Source organism: Manduca sexta, chromosome 18, assembly GCF_014839805.1.
Source record: "Manduca sexta isolate Smith_Timp_Sample1 chromosome 18, JHU_Msex_v1.0, whole genome shotgun sequence".
In the NCBI taxonomy this organism is placed as follows: domain Eukaryota; kingdom Metazoa; phylum Arthropoda; class Insecta; order Lepidoptera; family Sphingidae; genus Manduca; species Manduca sexta.
In genome coordinates this window covers 4720797-4745068 of record NC_051132.1, presented here as the reverse complement: position 1 = coordinate 4745068, position 24272 = coordinate 4720797, and the positions used below count along the sequence as shown (strand labels likewise).

At 33.9% G+C, this 24272-nt stretch overlaps 1 protein-coding gene across 1 annotated transcript; it reads left to right on the top strand.

Annotated features, from left to right (window-relative positions):
• The first annotated feature begins 3626 nt into the window (after window positions 1-3626).
• Window positions 3627-24156, top strand: LOC115442836 (muscle segmentation homeobox). The gene is made up of 3 exons (XM_030168010.2): window positions 3627-4324; window positions 22662-22846; window positions 23202-24156. Exons 1-3 carry the CDS (start codon window positions 3745-3747, stop codon window positions 23460-23462), a joined length of 1026 nt encoding a protein of 341 aa, XP_030023870.1. The 5' UTR covers window positions 3627-3744; the 3' UTR covers window positions 23463-24156.
• Window positions 24157-24272: the final 116 nt, after the last annotated feature.

Here is a 24272-nt window from a genome sequence, read left to right as displayed (position 1 = left end):
TCATGAAACGATTTCGCCAAGATTTTAAGAATAAGTGTGCCCGCAACGGTTCGGTTACCTTTGCAATTGCTAAGGTAAATCGATATATTAATATAATCCAGCATGATTCTCGTAACACGGCGATATTTGGAGCATTTCCAATTATTTATTATGACCACAAATTAAAGTTTCATAATCAGATCTCTTATTGTATAATATATGTTTATAACTTTAAAAGCATATAAAATTGATAAAAAAATATGTCTTAATTTTTTTTTATTATTACCAACCAGAATAAACATTAACGGAAGCCGAAGCGGCGATAGCCTAGTTGGGTGTGGAACGGACTGCCAAGACGAATGTCCGTAGGTTCAAATCTCAAGGGCACACACCTCTAAAAAATCATGTGTGTATTCTTTGTGAATTTATCGTTCGCTTTAACGGTGAAGGAAAACACCGTGAGGAAACCTGCACATCTGAAAAGTTCTCTATAGGAATTTCGAAGGTGTGTGAAGTCTACCAATCCGCACTAGGCCAGCGTGGTGGACTATAAGGCCTAAATCCTCTCAGTAGTAGAGGAGGCCCGTGCTCAGCAGTGGGCAAGTATATAATACAGGGCTGATATTATTATTATTATAGACATTAACAGATTTTTCAGAAATTCAGCTCCATCTATTTTATATAGCACAAAAACATATACAGTTCTAAATCATAAATCCGCATACTTGGAATATCTTCGTGACCTTCCAAACGCGGTATTTGGATATTTAGTCAGAATTCCGCATCATTGGCCCGACCGCGTCTCTACAAATATGCCAACTCCGGATTGTCATTAGTCTAACTTTTCTGTTAATTGGCTTGGGTTTTTCTATAAGGTTAGATATTCTGAGTATGATTAGGTTTGGTTCAGTATTTGGCAGTGACTCTATATGACTCATGATGTGTTTTGTAAAGGCAGATAAAATTAAGCTCGTTCGATGTCGTTGAGAGTAAAAGTGATGATCATAGAACGTTATTGATTTATAAATGAAGATTTTTGCATATTATGAAAGTTAAAGCTAAAATTTTTCCCACTATTCCTTATGTGGTCTGGTTGCAAATAAAAAACTTGTGAAGAATATGAGAAAAAAGTCGCTTAACTGATGGTAAGCTTTGTGCTTGTCCACGGAGAAGAGATATATATTTTTTAATGATTACCTCGGCTGCGTCGTTGTATTACGGAACGACTGCAGTACTAAGGTCTCGGGTTTGATCCGTGGGCGGGACAAAGTGATTTTGGGATTTCTACTTAGTATTAGCTCGAGTCTGGAATTTGTGCCTGGTATGGCTATAGGCTCGTACCCTATCATCATGGGATGGAATAAAGCGGAAAGCGCACCAGTCGCGTTTCTGCCTATGCTTTTGAGGATAAAAGGCTTGGGTGGGTGTGTGATAGTATAATAAACTGGTACGTGTACTTACTGCACGATACTTCACCGCGCTCATCACCTAGAGATATTGAATGTTAAGTCTCTTAACGTGTAGTAACAATTATTATAATTATTTGTAATTGTGAGGAGATTCCTCACTTCGAATCCCTAACCACCGGTGGCTTGGGTTTTGAGCTTCGCCATCGGAGAGTCATTCATTTTTTTATATTTTTATATGCTTGTTTTTTTTAATAAAGAATATATATGTAAAAATGTAAATACCACCTTTAAAATAAAGAGAGTGGACATAATATTACAACGACCTTCTAAAGAAAACACAAATGCTCTAAGTACACTTTTGGCAATCTGAAGGAAAAATGTTTGTGTGCCGTATCTTTCTATTTGAAAGTTGCTCTACATACATTTTGTTTCTAATCTGTAATAAATAAAACATTTTTTTATTTTTGGAACCTTCTTATTTAATCATATTTATCCGCACATAATTATTTTATTTTTAATATTTCGTAAGCGTGTGGGATTATATTTTTCACTGCATGTGGATGTGTCAGAGGATGCTTTATCTAGCAGACGTCAAAGTTCATATTGATCGAGAAAATGAAAATAAATACACAATTATCAGCAACGTAATACTGAATATTTGTGATACTCGGATATGAGTAAAATAATATTAGTAATAATAATCGAATTTTATAAAACCACTATTCCTAACTGAATATTTAATTTATATATTATTAAGAAACATAAATCATTAACCATAGTAATTAATATCCACTAGTATTTCATACAAATCCGCCTCATTCATAACGTTAACCGGGCAAACTAATCCGAGGCAAACAATTAATTGTTCAGTTTGAACTTTATTTTGCTGTAATAAAGTTCATTATTATACGACTCTATCTGAACACTATTTTTCTTCGCACCCCACGTAATTAACTGAGTTCCCTTCCGAATACAAAATGCCTATTTAGTACCAACTATCACGGTTAGAGTGAAACAGATATACTTTAAAGGGTTTGTGTGAGAGAGAGGTGGATAGAGGGTGAGATCGTCCCCTAGTTTTCACGCTTATGAGACGTATGGAAGACGTCCCCTGTTTATTTTTACGACAAACCAACTGTGAATTGATAGGAAATTGTATTTACATGGTTTAGTTGTAAACTTTAGTTAACTCTTTGAATACGATGTATGACAGTTATTTTTTTGTTTCTTTTCCGTTTTACCAACGTCATAAGTCATTGTTCTATTTGTTTCGATAAAAACTAATATTTGTTTTGATTTAATTAATAATTTTATTAACGATTCTAATTTATGACACGGGCGTGTTTAATTTGTTTGTCAAGTGTTTAGGCCAAAAAATAAACAATCGCAACGAAGGTAATAAATGTTAAATAAAATATGTGATCTCAATAATTGGGGTTTATGTGGATAAGTTCTAAAAATGTATACTTACTTTAATTATTTAGTTTAAGGGGTACCGTTCAATGTTAAATCTACATGTGGATATAAAATTATCACATTTTCCTCAGACATAATTTAGCCAACGAAAATCTGCTGATACCTTGCATAAAAGAATAAAATGATTGCCAAATGATAAATATAAACTCGTAAAATATAATAAAAATTGATTTTTATCCTCCATCGAACCACATTAGTGCAGCTCCTTTAGAAGTCGGTGCTGTAATCCCAACCAACAAAGCATTCTCGATCGCAACTTATTGCAATATATCGACGTCGTAAATAAATCATCTCGTAAATAATCGTCACCAGTGTCGGAGTAAATCACGGCGGCTAATTTGTAACGGAGCCGTAAACAGTGAACAGAACAGCCGAAACAGCCACAGCGCTGCCCCTTACCCCCTAATTCCACAAAGGGCAACTCGAGAAACGCTCAAAGGGATTTAACAAGCGGCATTCACTTCTCATTATATTTTTATACTTTATACCTCCGGTGGACATAAAGTGCGCGATCAAAACGCGAACCCTACAAAAGGTAATTATGTTTTGATTCCTACAAAAAAAATCGAGTATCACAAAGGAGACTAACGAGATAAGAGCGTGCTAAATCGTTCTCCCCGCGGTCCCCGCGCGGATCAAACCGGCGGCGCACGGTCGATTGGACGAGCGGGACGGAGCGCGCCAGTGCCAACTGGCAGCGCGGGCGGGCACTGGCAGGCCACGCCCGTCCCGCGCCTGCCAGCCGCCAGCCGCCAGCCGCCAGCCGCGCCAGTCCCCGCCGCCCGGTCGGCCCGCCAGTCAAGCCCCGACCGCGCTCGCATGCGTACACGGCCTCGCGTAGTGTCTACCGAATGTGCTAAATGGAACTGAACGGCGTTCAATGTTAAAGAAACAAAGTTGCGACGACAAGGAACTTAACATGGCGATACAGAGTGTTTCGAGGTACCCGAGCAGCCCGGCGGAGGCCACCGAGCCTCCGAAAACCTCCAGGATCAGCTTCAGCGTAGCCTCAATACTGGCCGACACGAAGGCGAGCGATGAGACGGCAGAGATGATCCGGCATCACAGGACCATCCCCGAGTCACCGCTGAGGCAGTCGCCGTCAGCGCAGCCAGAGCTACCTGGTGCTAATTCTCTTTCTCCGAGGCCATCGTCTCACACACCACCTCTGAACCTGAACGTGTCAGCGACAGTGACGTCATCGGACGACGAGTACGAAGATTCGGTGAACCAAGAGGACTCGATAGTAGACGTAGAAGACTTGCAGAACGGGACTCAGAGTGAAGATGAGGAGAGGCCGTCAGCGAACGAGAAGGGGCGGCTAGTGAGGCCGACGGCGTTCAACGCGCTGGCGGCGGCGGCGGTGGCGTACCACGGCCTGGGCTGGGCCGGCCCGCCGCCCGTCGTGCCCTCCTTCGGATCTCTCTTCCAGTCACATTTCCCCTTAGGACACATAACAGGTCAGTGTTTTTCGCGTATATTTTTTATTTCAATGCCTTTTTGTTGTTTCTTTAAATTGTATTTATATTAGATTTCATTTTTATGTTGTATTTTTTACTCCTGTTCCGCTAAGCATTTTTATTTTTTTTCAATGTCGGAGATGTTTTGTATATTTAATTATTTTTGTATATTTTTAGTAATATTTTGGTAATGTTGAATTCATGAAACATTATTACTGTAAAAAGATTTTAAAGCAAAAACATACTATAGGTCTATAATCTAGATACACCTAGTTAGTATATTTTAGATAGGACAAGAAATAGTAGATAATGGTGATTGCATTCTTTTATTTGCAATTTCATTTTAGTATCATATTATTAAGTATTATTTAGGGATGATATGCGAACAATTTGGTTACATGATTCTTGATTTCATGAAAAATGTCTGTACCTAAACGTAGGTATTATTATGTATTTAATTTTTAATGCACATTTTATAGGCATGTCACAAAATATGTATTGGTACACAATTACACAACGAACACACATATAATGCATATTTTAGTAAATTTATTTAAATAACGTGAATAATTTGCGGTTTCGTTTATTAGACTTCGATTTTAATTAATCCCATTAATTTAATTTAAACGTAATGTTATAACAAACAAATTTTATTAATATTATGTAAGCAATTTTAAATTATTATCAAGTAAACATTAATTAGCTCATAAAAATATTATGAACTGTATAACATGAAAAATAATTAATCATTCTGAAAAATAGCCGTTGTTTTAAAAAATGCGCGTATACGACTTAATTAAATGTTTGGCAATTTTTCCTTGCTATTATAAATGTTTGATACTTACGCTATTTGATAGGGCCACAATTTACTTGATTACAATTGAACAAAACAATTTAAGGAATTCCCCATAATAAATTAGCAAAAGGAAAACTCGGTTGATGCCAATTAGTATCGATATTTGCAAAAGTATTTTACATTAATTATTTTATCACGCCTGTGCCCGTGGACTAATTAGAATTGTTATATTTATTCCTTATAGAATAATTTATTGGCAATAATAATAAATTATTCAATATAAATTAAACTTTTAAATTTGTCGTACATTGTGGTTAAAGCGAAGGCGCCTATATTAACGTACTAAGAATTTATATTGTTTTGTAAATTAATAATATAACGATCAAATGAAAGCGAATTATTCTAGTTCTAATTTATTTAAATTGAAACATAATTTTTTGTTTTTGTTTTACATTTAGAACAAGCGCATCGACAAATTTTTATATTAACATTAACAATTGTTAGAGTTGATGAAATAATTTGATACTTTGGCTAAATTGTGGACTACGCAGTAGACATGCTATACCTACATGAAATGAAAATAAAGAGACCAGCATTTTTAGCATGTTTATTGATAAAATATATTGTTTATTAGGGAACGTGCGTCCATGCCGATAAGGAAGTTCATTTAGGATTTTCTAATAAACTTATCATGTAGGTACCTATTAGTAGTATTTTATTAATCATATAACAGTAGGCATTTTTGAACTATGGGTTTTTTCGAACCTCTAGGATTTTGCGTCTTGTTTTTAGGCGAAGCTTTAATTAATAAAAAAATAAATAAATGTTTGAAATATATATTTCTACTCAGAATGGAGCATTTCCTATTAGCTGATTTGGTAATGATCATTTTCCAATAAGACTTCAATTATTACTGCTATGGGTAAAGAACACCCAATATTGTTCCTTTTCACGTAGTTTTTAAGATCTGCTTGATCCGTGCACCAACTGATTTAAATCTATTAATTTCCACAATCCAGACAACAATGTAAGGATATTTACATTTAAAACCGCGAAACTAACTTGGGAAATCGTCGAACCCTTCCAAAACCGGTACAAAGAGCAAACGAGAAGGCAAACAGTAAGCCTAAACATAAATAACGGATCTGTCGAAATGCGTAAACAATGAGCCGATGGTCTCGACAAAATGGCGGGATTCCGCGGATAAAGACGGCGGGAATTTTGCATAATAGCGTTGAAAGATAATATAGCTATAAGTGTTAAAGTATCAAGAAAATATATCCGCGTATAGATGGTATTTTTTGGTTTATAAGACATTGTGACATGTGTGAGTCTTGGTTTGTGGAAAATGAATTTATTTTTCTTTCTGAAAGGTTTAATATGTAATGACGTTTATGGATTCAGTTTAAACATAATAAAATATCTTATACAAATATCTTGAATATTATTGGGTTACAACTCGTAGAAAACAATTTTCCAAGATATAATATTGAGTGAGGTCTCCGTTACACTGATGAAACCACTATAGCCAATTTCAATTGCAAAATATTGCATGCTCAGTATAAAATAACTTGTGGCGACATCTATGTATGTATATTTGAATCCAGTATGATCGGTGCTATAATGAGTTCCTATATTTACCAAATTACCAAATGTTAGATATGGAAATGAAATTAGTTTTAGGAATTTTCGGGCGACCTACTCATCAGTCCGCCTCGTGACCAAGAAGCTGCAGTTTTCGAAAAGTTGGAAGAAAATTAAATTACATATAACCGCGATAAAATCCGTAAACTATATTTATTTCGATATAAGTGGTACTAAGCATTATTTCTATAACATGCAAAAACTATTAAGTACTGAAGCAAAAATTTTTAAGCCGTTCGTCTTAATTTGGTCACACAAAACTTGGCGCTCGTTACTTTAGATTGTGTAAGGAAGTATAATAGTGACATAATACTCTTACATCATCAATCATACACATAAGCTCACGGCTATCTCCGAGAGGTTGGGCAGAGACGCAACTAGTGCGCACGCGTTTCGCCGAGCTCATATCTATCATGATTTAATAAGGGGCCACCATTTACAAACCAGGTATATGTTAAGATGTAGTTATATAAACATGGAAATATAACACACGGTGCTTTTATTGATAGCATTTTTATTAATGTATCTATATTTATAAATATATTACAAATTAGCTTTTCATAGCGGCTTCGCCCGCGTGAAAAGTTTTTCCGGGACAAAAGTCCCGCTTTATATTTTCTCGGATTAAATTGGAATATATTTTAAGTTAGATATTTGCCAATACGTCCGAGTAAACTGTATTTAATTCCATGCATTTGTTTGATGCGTGTACAAGAACAAAAGAAGGATGCAGACAGACAAAAATCATAAAAACTATTGTTTTGGCTTTTGTTTCTCTAATAAAGACTCCCATATAAATTTTACTTCAATATCCGCAATGTATTGACATCGGCCTGTTATATTTTTTATGTATAGATCATATACCGAGAAATAGAGGTTATAAGTTAGTATACTGGTGTGTATGGAATCAGATTATTGACATATTGAATTGCATTCGTCACTAACGCATAATTTATAATTATGTTTACCTTTAATGGTAATAAACAGATAAATATAGCAACAATACTTAAACAGATTGTTAGCGTACGTTATTAGAAACTCATTTGACGCAATAAATAACGTAAGTGTCGTTTTAATGTATTTATTTAATGCTAATGGTTGAACATAATTGCATATATTTCTTTTAGTATCACGGTTTGACATAATTTATATTTACTATATAGATTAGGCATAAGCTGGCTTGTTAAAAGATGGGCGGCGCTTCGAATGTTTAGATTAAGGGTTTCATCTTTGAAGGGGTAGGCAGAGGAAATAATAGAACAGCTGTATTGCATGTCTTATATACTTCCCATGATTTGATGGGACGAGCCATTTTAGGCAAAGATTTCAATTTCGCGCCATAAAAGTGTGTATGAGTTTGTTACTTACTAGTATATTATAATTCTCACTAAAACGCGAAATTATGTGCGAACAAAACACTACTAGGCCAATGTGACAGGAATTTAAAGATTTTGGTAAATTTTTGCATATCCCACATTGTCTGCCATCACGCACAACGACATACTTTACGCAACACTTAATTAGAGAGTTTTTCTCTCTAAAGTTTGTCAATATTCGCGATTAAAACCATTTGAGGTAACCGAAGGACTGTAGAGTAGAATGAATTTTAATATGGTTTGAGTAGTGATAAATCGAATAAACACTAATTTATATATTGTATAGTCTCAAAAACATAACCTAGTATGTTTTAGAGACTATAATGATAATTTATTATAAAAATATATTAAACCAAGTCATATTTTATTCTCTTCATAACTCTTTTCTCTTGTCACTTAATGAACGTTACCGACTATTAAAATCATATACCATATCATGGTAATGAAGTGCGCTAACACGTTTTAAGTTAACAAGTTTATTAGCGACATACATTGTTGAAGTTTTAAAATATATCGATATAATATGTAAATCGATTAATTATGTTTTCATAGAAACATTGTGACGACAGGTTGTATTCGCAAATTTTCATCTAATGCGCAGTATAAAGCAATTATAGTGAGAAACAATTAATTATATGTATACAAATTTGTATTTCGTTGGTCGATGGAATATTATTACTGATATATGAATACTGGAGGTTTTCGTGCCGCTCCGCAGCCATGACACATTATGTAGATTTAATAATTATGAAGTATTTTAAAAGTCAAATTATAATATCAAGAATTTTGATCTCTTAAGTTTTGATGTAACACGAATTCTTAAGTTGTAATTTCAACGTTTTGATCCTTGCGTCGACGCCCAAAGACCAAGCTTGGTATAACATAGGAAGAAGGGATTGGATGCCCTTTTAAGTTTAAAAAGTTGGGGGAATAAATGACCCCATTACGGTTGCGGTAACAAGAACATTCGGGACACAAAAACTGCTAAAACATCCGTATTATACGAACATATAATAGATCCTTTCCCGTCTCTATATACTTAATTATATATTTTGTATGTATTTAAAAACATAAAATAAGTGTTATTGTTTAACTTTCCTTATTTAATGATGATTATGTCAAGCCCTACCTATATTAAATTTTTACTACGCATTATACCTAATCAGACAAAATAGTAAAACCCGACTCAATCTAGTAATCTGTAGGAATGAAATATTATTTTATATTACAAATATTAGCAGGATTAAACACGCTTAAGTATATCAAATAGTTATTTATTACGTCAATAAAGGACTCTGTAGCATTCTTGAATAAATACTTTTTTTACAAAAATGACACCTATGCCAACATTGGATCGTATAAAGATTTGGAACGCAACTACTAAATATACTATACCGACATACGTAGTATATTAAACAGATTGAATAAAGACTTTTTGGTACGCAAATAACATACCTATATGTATATACATAGGCGCCTACATCGCGTGCGAGGCGTGCGTTAAGGCACGTAGAGGCTCGATTGACCGCGCTACACGCTTATTCAATTACGGACCGCTAATCGGACGATATTCAGCGCTATTGGCCTTCTGTATGTTTGTACTCCTTGTGACATTAGATGTAAGATAGAAATTTATTTATATAAATGTATATTATAATCCTATCTGCATAGTTATATTTATTTGTATTATTTAGTTATAAAAATCACGTATAGTTGCACTTATGATCAGTTAAGATACATGATAATATTTAATTATTACGCAAGTTAAGACGCTTATATATAACTATAGATATTTAATATTGGACATAAAATAAATGAAAGACTAGTTTGCATAATAGGTATTTAAAAAATACAACAAAATAAAATAGCTTCTGGGTATCTACAACGAGATTGTTTTTTATACCAATTTACTGGGAATTTTGCAATTAAAATTATTTAACGAAAATAATCACTTTTATTTGGAATAACATTTTCCGAATAAGTATTTTATCGCATGATTAAATAATAACGAGCGGTTTATAAATGGATTTCACAATTAACTTTTAATCAGACTATTAAAAACGAAAAGTAAAAACCAATATTTATATGCTAACAATAAGTACCTACACTTATATTTATTTACTTTACAATGGAAGCATGATTCATTAATATTTCCAACTTTCTTTTATCACAATACAACGACGTTTATTTAATTAAAAACGCAACTGCGGTTAATTAAATTAAAAATTATTAAAATATACTTAGGTACAGAATTACTGAACCGATGAATCGTAGCATTGCTAATTACCATAGAGATTAAATGCAAAATCAAGGCAACATGAACTTTGCAAACAGCCAACGTTATGCATTTGAAAAAAAGTTACGATGATATGAGTGTTTAACATGCAGAAATAGTAATTATACATGTTTAAAATCGGAACGTTATCATATCGCGTAATGCCGCCATAATTAAAGCATTGTTTCATGCATAGGAAACGATAGGTAAGGCCTAGATTGTTCGGTTTGCGGTTTACTTGATAATGTGCTTTGATAGGCAAATTTGACGCTTCGTTATTGTTATGTTAACGATGTTGTTAGCTGGTTAGTATGGGATGAACCTATCATTAATATATTAATATACAGTCATGTTACAAGCCTTGAGTCGCTCTGGTATATTGCATGCTGTAAAAAGCCATAATTATATCCTATAGGTTTTTTATAGTTCATAGACTATTCACTGGGTTTTACGCTGAAAAATCCATTGTAGATTGAAAATATATGTTTAGTGGTAAAACCATTGTCGTTAGTTTATCAGTTAACAGTTATATATGGATATTACTAGTACACTTCTAATAAATCCATAGTATGCCGTTAGCTTAGCAGGGGGTCATTGTTACTGAACCCGGATACGAACCCTTCTACAGGACAAATAGTGATTTGTACTACTAGCGTTCATTTACCTTTGGTCAGGCCACAAGAATTGCAAAGTAGATGTAAAAAACATTCATTTTTATAAGAGCGCTAAAGTAGCAAGAAAATGTTCTTTAATCAGAATCAAATAATGAAACTTCATTTAACGATTTCGAAACATCTAATATGTTTTTTTTACCAATATAAAAGTATGCAATTAATATATTTTGGGAGAGGTAATTCTAGCTTTTTATTCTACTTAAATTAAACTATACTTTATTTAGTAATCGCGAGCAAAATCGAAATAAAATAAAAGTATAATATAGCGTTGAATGAACCAGTTTTGTCCCATTTTTCGAGATAAAATAAAAAATGTAATCAAGTTTAACTGCAATAAGACTTCAAAGCGAACATAATTTAAAAATATAAAATAAAACCTAACCTTTTTAACGTCAAACAAATCAGCCGATACTGGCCACAACACACCCAAAATAGCCAATTATAAAAACAAATAAAACATCAAATAATTTGCAATGGAAAAAGCAAATGAAAAGTGCTGACGGTCATGCAATCAGCGCTAACGGGCGCGCGTCACGAACGAGTTTCAACGTAAACTAACAAACTGTTTTTCACTCAATTATAGTTAATTTTTTGAATGCCCGTTGACAACTGTGTTACGTAGAAATAAGGAGTACTTTTAGATAATACGCGATAGCTGGATATTTTATTGGACTATGTTATAATTTTGTGTTGTGCAGTTAGTTTAAAGGAATGTTTAGATAGGATAACGTAGTCGGCCATTATTATAACTTTTATTAGTGAAACCTTTTGAAATTTATTAATATAACAGCACAACACCTTGGCTATATCGCCTCATATTTAGACAAAAAAACAAATCTCAATAAAAAAATTACAAACATATATGTGGATTTATTTTATAACTCAAATAAATCCAGTACATGCATCAATGAGACATTACGTATCGAGCGAGCGATCGGTTCCCGAGCAACTTGCAGCTGAAAAACAAAACAAAACAAGTCCGTTATCGTATGCACAATGGCCGGGACCATATCGCGGCCCTATTACGCGTTAATACGTGCGTTTTGCTATTTGTTTACGATGCAGAATAATGGCCTATTAAGAAATGTTAAATTGCTAAATCGGAAAGCTTGTGATTAACAAAATTGCCTTTTCCCCATTTCAATTGTTTTTTATGTCTATGCTCATTGAATTGTGATTGCCGTAAAATAATAACATGTTCGGTAATAGGTATTATTTGGAGCATGTATTATGTTACTCTAATTTTAATTGAACTACTTATTATTTGCTTGTCCAGTATGTGAAATTAAATATTTTGCTATAACGAATTAAAATTTCGACACGATTACCTCCTTATAATGTTTAATGTTTCAAATTCCTTAGCGTAAATTAGAAAAAGTATAATTTTGAATTTAGAATCATTTATACGTTACTATGTAGAGTGAGGACCATCCAAAAAGTTCAGTCTCGACTCGCGACACACGCAGTCATACTCCGCACAAAACGCAATCCATTTATGGAACGGAATTCATAAAAGCACAAAATTAGTCGTGTATCACAACTAAAAACAATATGAATAATTTATAGCGCCGCTCACCGGTATATCTGACCGTTGGGAATTTGTCTGCCCGCTTGCCTAATCTAATTAGCGCTGTATAATGACATAACGCGGCCCTACCGTACACCGGAGTGCAAAATTAATGATAAATATATCCATATTTGTCTATCAGTATAAACTCGGACGGCTTATCGTTGCCAATGCTCTCGTTAGGGCTTGTAAACTGAGCCCCTATTACGGTGCGCGACAAATCGCCAATACACACCTTAATGTCACATTGTTAAGGGTTAAAATGAGGTGGCGTGCAATTTTAAGGTCTTTTTTCGTCCGGTACTCGCACGATTGCCTCTCCTAATTGGCTCGGCATCTGTTTTAATTCATTTTGCGATAGTTTTACAAGTATTTTATTGACGCGTGGCTCCGCCTGGCGGTCGGTTGGTGTAACGAAGCGATTAATCGATTCGTATGCGCGCGAGACGCGCCATCGAATACGATCGGCGGATAAATTGAACGATTATATTGACTTTTGAGCAAATATTTCATTAGTGAGCTTTTATTGTTCTTTTGTTGGTGTAGATAGGGTTCCGTATACGGTCATATTTGCAATTCCGACGCATTTCATGTGATTACCTCAGTTGTAACGTTTTCACCTCGTTACGTTGGTGTTTTCTTCATGTATGGCATCCACATTTAATATGCCATTCGTTTACGTAAAAAGCAAAATGTCGGTTAAAGGTGGGGTCATATAATCGTCCACGTACTTCTAATTGTTTCCACATTACTGTTGTTTTATATGGAATTAGGCTCACGCTATGGGAGGTCTGGGCTTGAACTATCGAAACACTTCCTAAAGTCAATGAAATAAGTTTCAATTTTGAATGTTCTAGCATTTGCAAAGAGATAAGTGTGGTGGTGTCTTCAGTGACGCGTGCTGCCATCTCTCGGACGATGACAGTAAATAATAAATCTTTAGATAAGATCAGAGACGAAGATTATACGGTACTGAGTCCCCATCACGCCATCCGTGCTTCCTGCACGGGCAAATTAGTAAAACACCTACTGACTGCGTTACTAATGATGAAAAATCAGACACTCCTATTGCTTTCACTGTAAGGATCATTTTGGTATAATATTATTTAAGTAAGAGCCTTGCAAACAGCAGAACTGAGAACATATTTTTAGTACTTCGCAGAAATACCCACGCTAAACTTTAACGCCGGTGCTTGGACGGGAGAAGACAATGAACAGAACCAAACAGTTTAAACGTTTAAGAGGCTAGTTAACGTACTTACTGCCATACAAAATTACGACTTACAGTTGAAATATTCAAATAAAATACACATGCACTTGCAAAATGTATTCGAAAAACGAAAGCACCACTTTCCCGGGGATTTATGTGTCCGAGTGACCTCGACCCGTGCGTTGACCAATTAGAAACACCCATTAAAAATATTCGGCAAACTTCGCTCGTTGCCGGTGCATTCTTTCACGAAAACAAGCGATGCGATTTAAATCCTTCAATTTGCATTCGAACAACCACCGGTAGCTCTTTGTAACGAAACGCCTTGGAATTTTAAAATGTCAATCGGCGTTCCAAATTTGAAAACCCCATATATTTGGCTTGTCACCGATATACAGTATCTATTTTATAATCGTGCACCGGCGACATCAAATAACATTTTTATTTCGTAACACGACAAAAATTATAAAAATGTAGGTTTACGAGCTTAGGTTTGATTTTGAGAGAGATTACAAATTCGGCTACTATTTAACTTTCAATTATGGAATGATACCATGTATCAAGAAAATACGACAACAATTAAATCATTAAAGTATAACAATAATCTTATAATATTTTTAAATTAAGAATACTAAAGCGTTGCCTGTTGTAAGTTTTTGTGTGTAGAATTTATTATTTACCCGTTTTAATTTATTGCGCGGTCCCAAGTTAATTAAAATAATCAAGCATAGCGAATTAAGGTGGATAATTTGTCATCGGTCGGATGGGCTCTGTTTCTCATTGTTGTCGGTGACATAAATTATGGCTTCGGACCTTCTCGGAACTATTGAATAACCAAATTATTTTTAGTGAATGGGCAGCAATAAATTTGCGTACATTTATTAAAAATATGTTTTAGCTTTATTAGATGTAAATTATACATAATTTTTTATACGTAATTGTGGCTAATTTGTTATTAATGTTTCGCTTGATGAAATGTTTATGATTATTATGATTCTCAGAGGTTCAAACTGGTTTGATTAGTGGATTCTTAAGCGGTCGTTCGAAATTGTATTCGTGGAATTATGTTGGATAAAATACATAATTTCTTGTCGATCTCGCGTGGCGCGTTATCTCATTTAAATTGAGTTTCGAATATTTTTATAGAGCTGGTAGAGGTACAAATTAGTAAGTTTATTTACATTCTCTAAGACAAAAGTCACGCTCGGCTTATACGCTAATAGTAAGTATTGTTTTTATTGCGGTTACTGTAATATTAATTAATTAACTAGCTTTAATAACGATCTCTTTGTTTCTTTACTTCGACAAATGTATAAATTGTAATAAGTATTTAAATGTTATGTTTTCTTCTACAATTTTATTTCTTATTTTGTTAAGTCTAAATTATAATATTTGAATTTTCGAATTCCAATTTCATTCGATAACGCGCCACTCTAAATTAAAATTCTAGAGCGCACCTGTCCAAAACCATAAAATACGAAAAAGAAGTACTAGACTGTCTATGGTATGGTTTACAGTACATGCGATATAGACCATAGACGATGTAGTAATGTAGTGGTGTAGTCGGTAGTGCGTGGGGCGGGCGGTCGCGTGGGAGACCGCTCGGACGTCCCGCGGCGAGCGCGCCGCACGCGCATTAACATGTTCATTTATTAATAATGACCATAGACACACATGCGTTTAGATGTCTTTCATAGGAAAATATTTTGTCCTTAAATCTGAGTAGGGTAGTTTTTTGATGGAGTGAAATATAGGTAGTAAACGAGACCAAAATATGACCTAAAAATTTTTGATGATTACGACTTACCTAATTCACTAATATAAGTTGCCTATTTTACAAATAAATGTTTCCCTTCAATAACTTTGGTAAACAAATAAGTTACTTTTTAAACTCTATGTTGTATTATATGAATCAAAACCTAACCTATATCGATTTACCGGGTCTAACCGACCCTAGATCTACGTCCAAACAAAGGGTACCCCGTGACGCCCGCCGGTACGACAGACAATTATAAAGCTGTAGACACGGTAGACATGCGCAAGCGAAACGGCCGAGTCAAGTGGAATCCAGTTCGTGGTCGTTCAGGCTCTGTCTATACGGTAATTAATTTTATTGGCCGCGTGTTTTGTTAAGGGTTAAGAGTGCGTTATGAAGGAGTTGCATTAGTGAGGTTCCATTTTTGAATTTTGAATGACTGTATTCTGTAACAGGTTCTATTTTTGAATTTTGAATACGGAGTTTTTTGTTTTTTTGTTTGTTTATATATCAACTAATTTAGTGGAGCAAAATTAAGTTTTTAAAAGCAAGGACTTATAAAAAGAAAATAATATTTTAAACTCACTGAACTTAATATTTTGCGACCATTAATTTGATATTTACAAAAAAATTATGTAATGAGTTGCAGAAATTAACAGCAAATATAAAATCGTACACGATTCCGTTGTAAGCTAATTGCATTCATTAATTAATACGGCGCGAGAACACCGCTTTTGAATCATCATATTTAATGTGACTATAAATTAGTGATTAACATAATTATTTGTGTATAGTTTTATTGGCATTCACGCTGCCAGTGTGCCAGTGAGCGGATGTTGTTTGTCCCCATGAGTTTTTAATTATGCCAAACGAGGTCAATGAACTGGCAATACGAAAATTGACTCGATGTATTCCGTAAACGTTTATTTAATTAAATCTTCGCTTTGCTTTTTATGTTTATTTATGGTTGTAATGATGAATCAACCAAATGATCATGACCCGTTTCATAGTTATCTTATGTAAATTACAATTTGATACTGGTCACAATTTGCTAAAATTAGAATTAAATTGCTTCGATATTATGGAAATAATATAACAATATATTTATTAATACCACTAAAATGAGAGGGAAATTAATGTTTATACATACAAGAAATGCTATGTTTTTTGTAAATTATTGTAATTATTTCTGCAAGTTCGTCAATATGACGCACGTAATTAGATTTGCATATAATGGCGTCCAGTTTGCATTGAGTCTTGCGTATGCTTTGTTTAGATGACGTTCGACGCTTGTTACTATACTTTCTTTGTATGTAACGCGTTGTCAATTCTGCTAAAAATATGTACCTATCTTAATTCTTAACGAATATCAACGTTTAAAGCCTCTTGTGTAAACACGTCACTTATATTTATATTTTTTCGACACAAATAAGCTAAAAATCTTAAAGTATATCTAATGGTAATGATGTTTTATATTGATGTACGTAAATCCGAAGAGCTTAAAAATAATTGTGCAAGTAATTTGTATGAAAATCACATGGAATTAAAACTTTACAATGTAATTTTATTCAAATTTGAAACTTATTTAGAACCATAAAAGGTTCTTAATTCAGGAATAATGCAAAGCTCGTATAAAAGTGTTAATTAGAAAAAACACGCAAATAATATCCTTTTCTGATACATTTATTTCCCATACAAACACATTAACTACATTCTAGCAGTCGTTGGTTTCACCCGGCGGTGAGTCCTGTACAGCCAGCAACAAAAGTCACGCACCTAATTATAGCAGCATTCCCAATCAATTACCGCGTATGCGAAATAAGAGCGATACAACTGTTCCGTTTGAGTGTACCATCCGCAAAACAATTTAGTGCTGCATTTCTAATTAAGGTTGTATTTTGAAATAAAATTGAATACAATATAATGTAGACATTGCGAATTACATACACACATACATAACATCACGCATTTATCCCCGAAGGGGTATGCAGAGGCGCAACTAGGGCACCCACTTTTCGCCAAGTATGTTCCGTCCCATGATGTGATAGGGGGCGAGCCTATGGCCATATCGGGCACAAATTCCAGACTCCGGGCTGATACTGAGCAGAAAAACCCAAATATCACTTTGCCCGACCCGGGATTCGAACCCAGGACCTCAAAGCGCTATTGTACCGGACATGCAATACAACTACGCCACCGAGGCAGTCATTGCGAATTGATTTTAAAAATGGAAGTGACAAATACTGGCAGTTATTTAAACAACGTTTGAATTTCGAATACATTTTTTATTTATCATAAATACACGACACATTGTCAGCAAGTAATAATTTTTGACAATTTCTGTTAGAATTTTCATTAATTCCTTACATTAATTAACATTTAATCATATTTGTATGGAATACGAGCGACAGAGACGTATTTAACGAGCAGTCAAACGTTGTCAGCCGTTGGACGGGAGCCAAAATACTAATGTCCCATTGAATAGTGCTATTTGTAAACTGACTACAGAACTACATGCACACACCGCTCTTCCACTCGACTCTCTTAATAGATCATTTATGGTGAGGCCAGTAGGATAGCGATTTGAAAAGTCAAATTTAAATAAAGAAAAGTTAATTATAGTAAAAATCATTTGGAAATTGGCTAATTACTAAAAAAAAAACAACCGTAAGATGATTATGGATAACAAATGATTAATTTAAATATATTTTTAGTCACATAATGCAGTATTTATTAGGCTGAAACAGTAATCCTAGGATTTCTTTTATAAACTTTAATAAATCCTAATGATTAATTTCTTTTTTTAAAAACACAAATGGAAATAATCATGATCATATTGGCAGTAAAAAATACTAGCAATCATAACTATCTCTAGTTATCTTAAAAGACACTTAGCATAGTCCAATGAGAAATGAATACCAAAGTCTTTTATGATTATATAAAAAATAAACGGCCTAAAATGGATGAATGGGTAATTTGAATACCCAGATTCAGTAGTTTATCGTATCGAATCTTATTTTTAAAAGACGCTCCAGTCTATGAAGGGAAATAGACAAAAATCTCAAAACAGGATGTTAAACACAAAAGTTTAACTATTTAAAAAGATCATCACACGTATTTATAATGAAGTCTTCCGCGTGTTGTATAGCCCTCGCTTTTATGAGTGTACGATTGGTCCCGCTGATGAATGGCCCGGGTTGAAAGTTTCGTTTGATCGCCAGATAAATATTGTGGACTCAAGAATCCGGGAAGACCTGTTAATGGCGCTCAGATAAAGCTCCTTTGTATTTTTGTACTCGAGCGCAGATTTACCGATGTTTAAATATAATATCTCTCTCATATTATTAGCCTATTAATTTGTAAACGTTAGGTGCGGTGAGGGCGGCAAATGACCATTTATTTAAGAGCTTTTTAAATTGTTTATGTTATGATCATACAACCGTGTCCGTCACAATTTACTTTTATTATTTTTTAAATACTTGCAAAATTATTTTTGGCGGACGTGTTTAACTACGCATTATTGTTTTTACTGTTTTATTGTAATATACGTGTAAGTGCTTTTATAATTCAACACCATAATCGGAATTAACCCGTTTTTAAGGTCGACATTAACAACATTACTTACATTAATTATTGATACATTTCTTGAAACGCATTAATTATTAATTATACGACTCGTTCAAATTATAAAACGAAAGTGGCGCATAACATAGCGTTAAATAATTGCACCGATGTATCATATTGCAGAAGCGTCGGGCACGGTTACTATATTAATTTATTGTAAAACAATGCACATTACTTAGGGATAACATGTAAAGTTAAACATCCATCCGACGCAAAGAATTCCCGCCTCTCTTGTACACACAACAAAAACGTCAAGTGAACGGTGCCCGTTTAAAATATTGGAATGAATGACATACCACGCCTCGCACGATTAATGGTGGTGTGCACACAAAAAGCAAACATTCTCATTAATATATCAACTGTCTTTTTAGCCCAGCACAGATACATTAGGTACGAGTACGATGGTACCGCGGTACGGACAGCAACGGTATAATATTTAAAAATAACAAGCACTTTTCATAATTCATCGGTGGACATTTGATTTTGTTGTCCAACAATGGAAGAGTTTAAGCTCGTTTATCGTGTCGTATTTCTCTCGCCGCGTCACAACATATAATTCAGTTGTAACATCTGTAGTCAATATCTCTTTGTACAATTAACAGGCGGGTAGACAGGGCGTATGTATTTTTAAAGAAAGTCATTTAACAGCTACTGGGTAAATTTGAGAGCACACGTGCGATGCAGCCGATACAATTTATCGTTTTTTAATGGACACATTTAGTATTTTAAAATGCTTTTTATTTGAATTAAAACATTAGTGACAAAATATAAGGTCTCATTTACGTTAAGCTTGTGTTCTATTATATGTAATAAAGTGTGCCTGACCTTCTATTTTATTTATTTACTTTTTTAAAACTAGTAGCTTATTTAATGAGAATATACACGACTTCATAAACAAAATTACTTTATCTATTGGATTCAACATAATACAATTAATTAAAAATGATAAATGATGTTAATTAAAAGAAAACGATTGGTATATACATAATTATTATACAACTCAAAAAAACACCTCTAGGACACAATGTTGAAAACGTTATCAACATTTATATATAATATAAGAAGGTGCAATATAGAAATTAATTACATCTATTTCCGTAATCCCTAAAATTGGTTCAAATCTCACCCTCTCAATGCTCGTTTACGATAATCGAAACAAAACTATCGAGAGTGCGTCGGCTCTTAACTTTATTTCCGTCGTCGGTACACGCTTTGACGTTCGCTAAACACGCCATTAATACGTTTTACCTTTTTTTACTTGTCACATAATTTATTTTTTTCTGAACGCTCTTTTGTGGCCCATTAGCTAAGCGGTTGCCGTGCTTTTGACGTTTGGATAAACTGCTTTAAGCGCCACCGTTTCACATTATAGTTTTAATAATGATATTAGTGTTTTACCTTTGACTGTTTGACAAGGTCTTTAAGAATAGTTTGTTTTATTGGTTGGTTTTTAAAGTGTCTGGATGACGGTTTTCATACAAAGCATTAATCTTTGACAAACTGAATTCAATCTTTATCCGGCTTAAAAACAGCATGGAATAAAATCAATAACAAATCTAGACACTTTACACGGGAACTAATTCCGCAACGTGCTTACAACATTTAACAAATTATCATGTTTAATACACTGAGCTCGGCTAATGGCCGTTTTATATTTTAACAAGTTTTAATTTTGACACTTAGCATTGACGTCAAGATATATGTTGAAGACGTTTACCGCGGCAGAATGTTGTAAAAAATTTAAATGATGATTTCAAATGGTATGATAAATTATAAATTAAGTTTTGCACGTTTTTTTTTGACAGCAGTTGTTTATAATGATTGCGCTGTACGATACCGGATAAGTTTGAATTGTTCCAATGTTTAATTGTTTTGTGATTCGGAACTACTTTAAGGTATACTTTTTTTTGAGTTACACAGTGCAATTGTTTTGTGGCTCGGAATTTTTTCAGAAACATATTTTTTTACTTAGAGTTACGGCGCATTTTGTTTTAGATCAATATTTTTTTTATTAGAGTTACATTGCATTTTTTATTTTAATAGACATTAATTACTAATTGTTAATCAACAAAACCATTACGCTATACCAACTTTCTAATCGTCCAGATGGCGAATATAATTTCTACAAATGATTTATCATCTACAGAAATATCTGAATTCCAAGAATCATGTCCATTTCGTACAACCAACACATGTTCAACAATCAATCAAAGCGAACATTAATTACTAATTAGTTCATACGCTAATAAAGCTAAATTCAATTCGGCAATTAATCTTCCGTAACTTTTTATGGGTCCAATTAAAAGTGTAGAGAACAAAACTCAGTCCCTAGAATACGGACCCATCGACATTCGATTTAAAACTTGATTGACTAATAGACTTCTGAATGATTTAAATTATGATAAAATTGAGTGTCGAACTCGTAAAGTTTATTGTACAATTGTTAATTTACTGTTTTTTGAGTTATTAGTTGAGGCTTGATTTTATTTTATAGTTCTTTATAGTCTTTGATTAATAGTTGTTTAATTGATAGTTATGGGTTATGCGTTTTTTAATGAATCCTCCTTGTAATACTTTTTATGGCAGAAACTGATTTCTTTATCCGTAGTCGGTTTACAAATGACATAAGTATGTTTAAAGTGTGACATTATGAAGCCTCTTGACATTGGATAATTTTTATTCCACAAAAAATATGATAAATTTGATATAGTCTTTAATAACCCAGTCCAGACTTTATAATTCAGAGCATTGTACTATAAAACAGTATACTTACCTATTTATCTTTTTGATTTTATTAAATAATCTAGGCCCAAATGAGGTTCGCCCTGCGTACCTGTTTACACTTTCAAAATGATCTTCGATCGATCATTTGTCACTATGCATTATTTAAATATTGAAGCTAATTTTCTCTCTTACAATATTGCATTCCAACAGCGGATTCAACATTTAACGTCAAATAGTGTCATGTCAAGAATGTCTATTAATAATATTACCTCGCGTGGGTGTAGCTATAGCTGTGATTATGTCGATCGTTTAGTACAAATACGAATGTTATCGACATATAAATTGGAAATGGCTAATCAGATCTCTATCTGTTTCGGCATTTCGTTGGTCTGTTTTATTGGTTTTGTATTTTTAATATTCCCTTTGAATCCGATGGTCTTATTTAAGTTATAAACAGAAATGTTATTCGATAATATTTGACGTCTAGACCGAAATCATTGAAATGATATATTTTTTTGATATAATTAATAAAAAAATGTTTTTTAGTTTCTCTTTTATTGATGCTATGCCCAATCATTTTAATATCCTACTACATAAAACATCTAGCCACATACTATAATCACATAGTACAATTTTAATCCACAAATTATCCAAAAATATCAAATAAATAACGTAAAATATTCTTCCACAGATGCGAACGGCGAGCCAGCCAAGTTGAAGTGCAACCTACGCAAACACAAGCCGAACAGGAAGCCGCGCACGCCCTTCACCGCGCAGCAGCTTCGAGCCCTTGAGACCAAGTTCGTAGACAAACAGTACCTGAGCATCGCTGAGCGCGCCGAGTTCTCCGCCTCGCTTGGACTCTCGGAAACTCAGGTGAGGATTAGAAAATGTTCAATAAGAGTTATTGTTATGGAAGCAGTTGTCAAGAACGAGATGGTATTTTTCTTGATGAGGTATAAAATAATAATTAACCATAAAAATGTTGACTTTAAAGATGACTTGTGATTTATTTTCGTTAACCGTTTATTCAACACGAACAAAAAAGTGTCAAGGAACGTTCCAGCATAAATAAAACGGGTATTTAAAATCTCTAAATACTAATGGAAACGACGCATATAACTTATACGTTTTATCGCTTCGTATTATCAAAATGGAGTTTACTAGCATCTCGCTCACATCTGTCGCATATTAACTAGTAATTAAAACGCATCTGTCTATTCTTTGGCAGGTGAAAATATGGTTTCAAAACCGTCGCGCGAAAGCCAAGCGGGTGCAGGAGGCGGAGATAGAGAAGCTCAAAATGGCGCAATTTTCCCGCCATCCGCACGCGCTGTACCCCCACCCGGCGCTGCAGCAATATTTCCACCCCCACCACCTAATGGGGGGTGGGAGGCCGATGCCCCACATGGGTTTGCCGCCTCATCTCAGCATGGTCCAACCACCTGTGTCCGGGACCCCTTCACCTAGCACGCAGACTAATCAACAGTGATAGATAATGGCGATATAAAATTGTCACGTGAAATTTTTATAGTCGATGTCACTAATGAGTACTGAACATTTGTATGAGTTAAAATTTTTGGAAAGTATTAAATGTTGTGTAAGGTGATTCGCGTAGTATAGGCTATTATTTTGAAAATCAAATGTCGAGATTTATATAAGTTTTGTTACTTCTATGAAAATAAATTGCGTAATGCCAAACGATGGTAACGATTATGAAATGTTTAACAAAATTTAGAATCGATACGGGCTTGATACATCGACTCTTTAGTCTGTTTAATGCGAGTGAGAAACGGTTCGACGAATTGTAAATTATTAATGTAAATATAGTTACGGGATATTAGTTTAAGTGGACGATTGTATGATTTATTATTATACACTGTGTTTTTAAAATGCGTGGGTATTGTATGCGTACTAAATGCCAATACTACATTTAGTACAATAAATTACCAAACGTATGAAACGTTTACATTTTAAAAACACAGAGCATGTAACCTAAGACTAAGGTATATTTAAATTTGTATTCAATAATTTGCCAAATTATTTTCTATTTGTACACGAAAGTACAAACCTTTAGTTTTTGCGAAATTCAATAGTATGGGGAATGTAATATTTTTGTACATAATTGCTTAATTCTGTTATTTTGTAATATACGATTCAATTATTAAAATTATATTTCTTTCACACAGCGTTTTTGTTTTATTATAAACAACTCTAAGATTACGGTACAAAAGTTGATTTTAAATTTCAACTTTTTCTAAATATCATCTTATACCTAGAAGTGGTGGTAGATTGAGTTTGG

Coding starts and splice junctions, on each gene's coding strand:
- LOC115442836 (XM_030168010.2), top strand. CDS start 3,745: ATGTTAAAGAAACAAAGTTGCGACGACAAGGAACTTAACATGGCGATA. Junction 4,325..22,661: donor CCCCTTAGGACACATAACAG/GTCAGTGTTTTT, acceptor ATTCTTCCACAG/ATGCGAACGGCGAGCCAGCC. Junction 22,847..23,201: donor TTGGACTCTCGGAAACTCAG/GTGAGGATTAGA, acceptor ATTCTTTGGCAG/GTGAAAATATGGTTTCAAAA.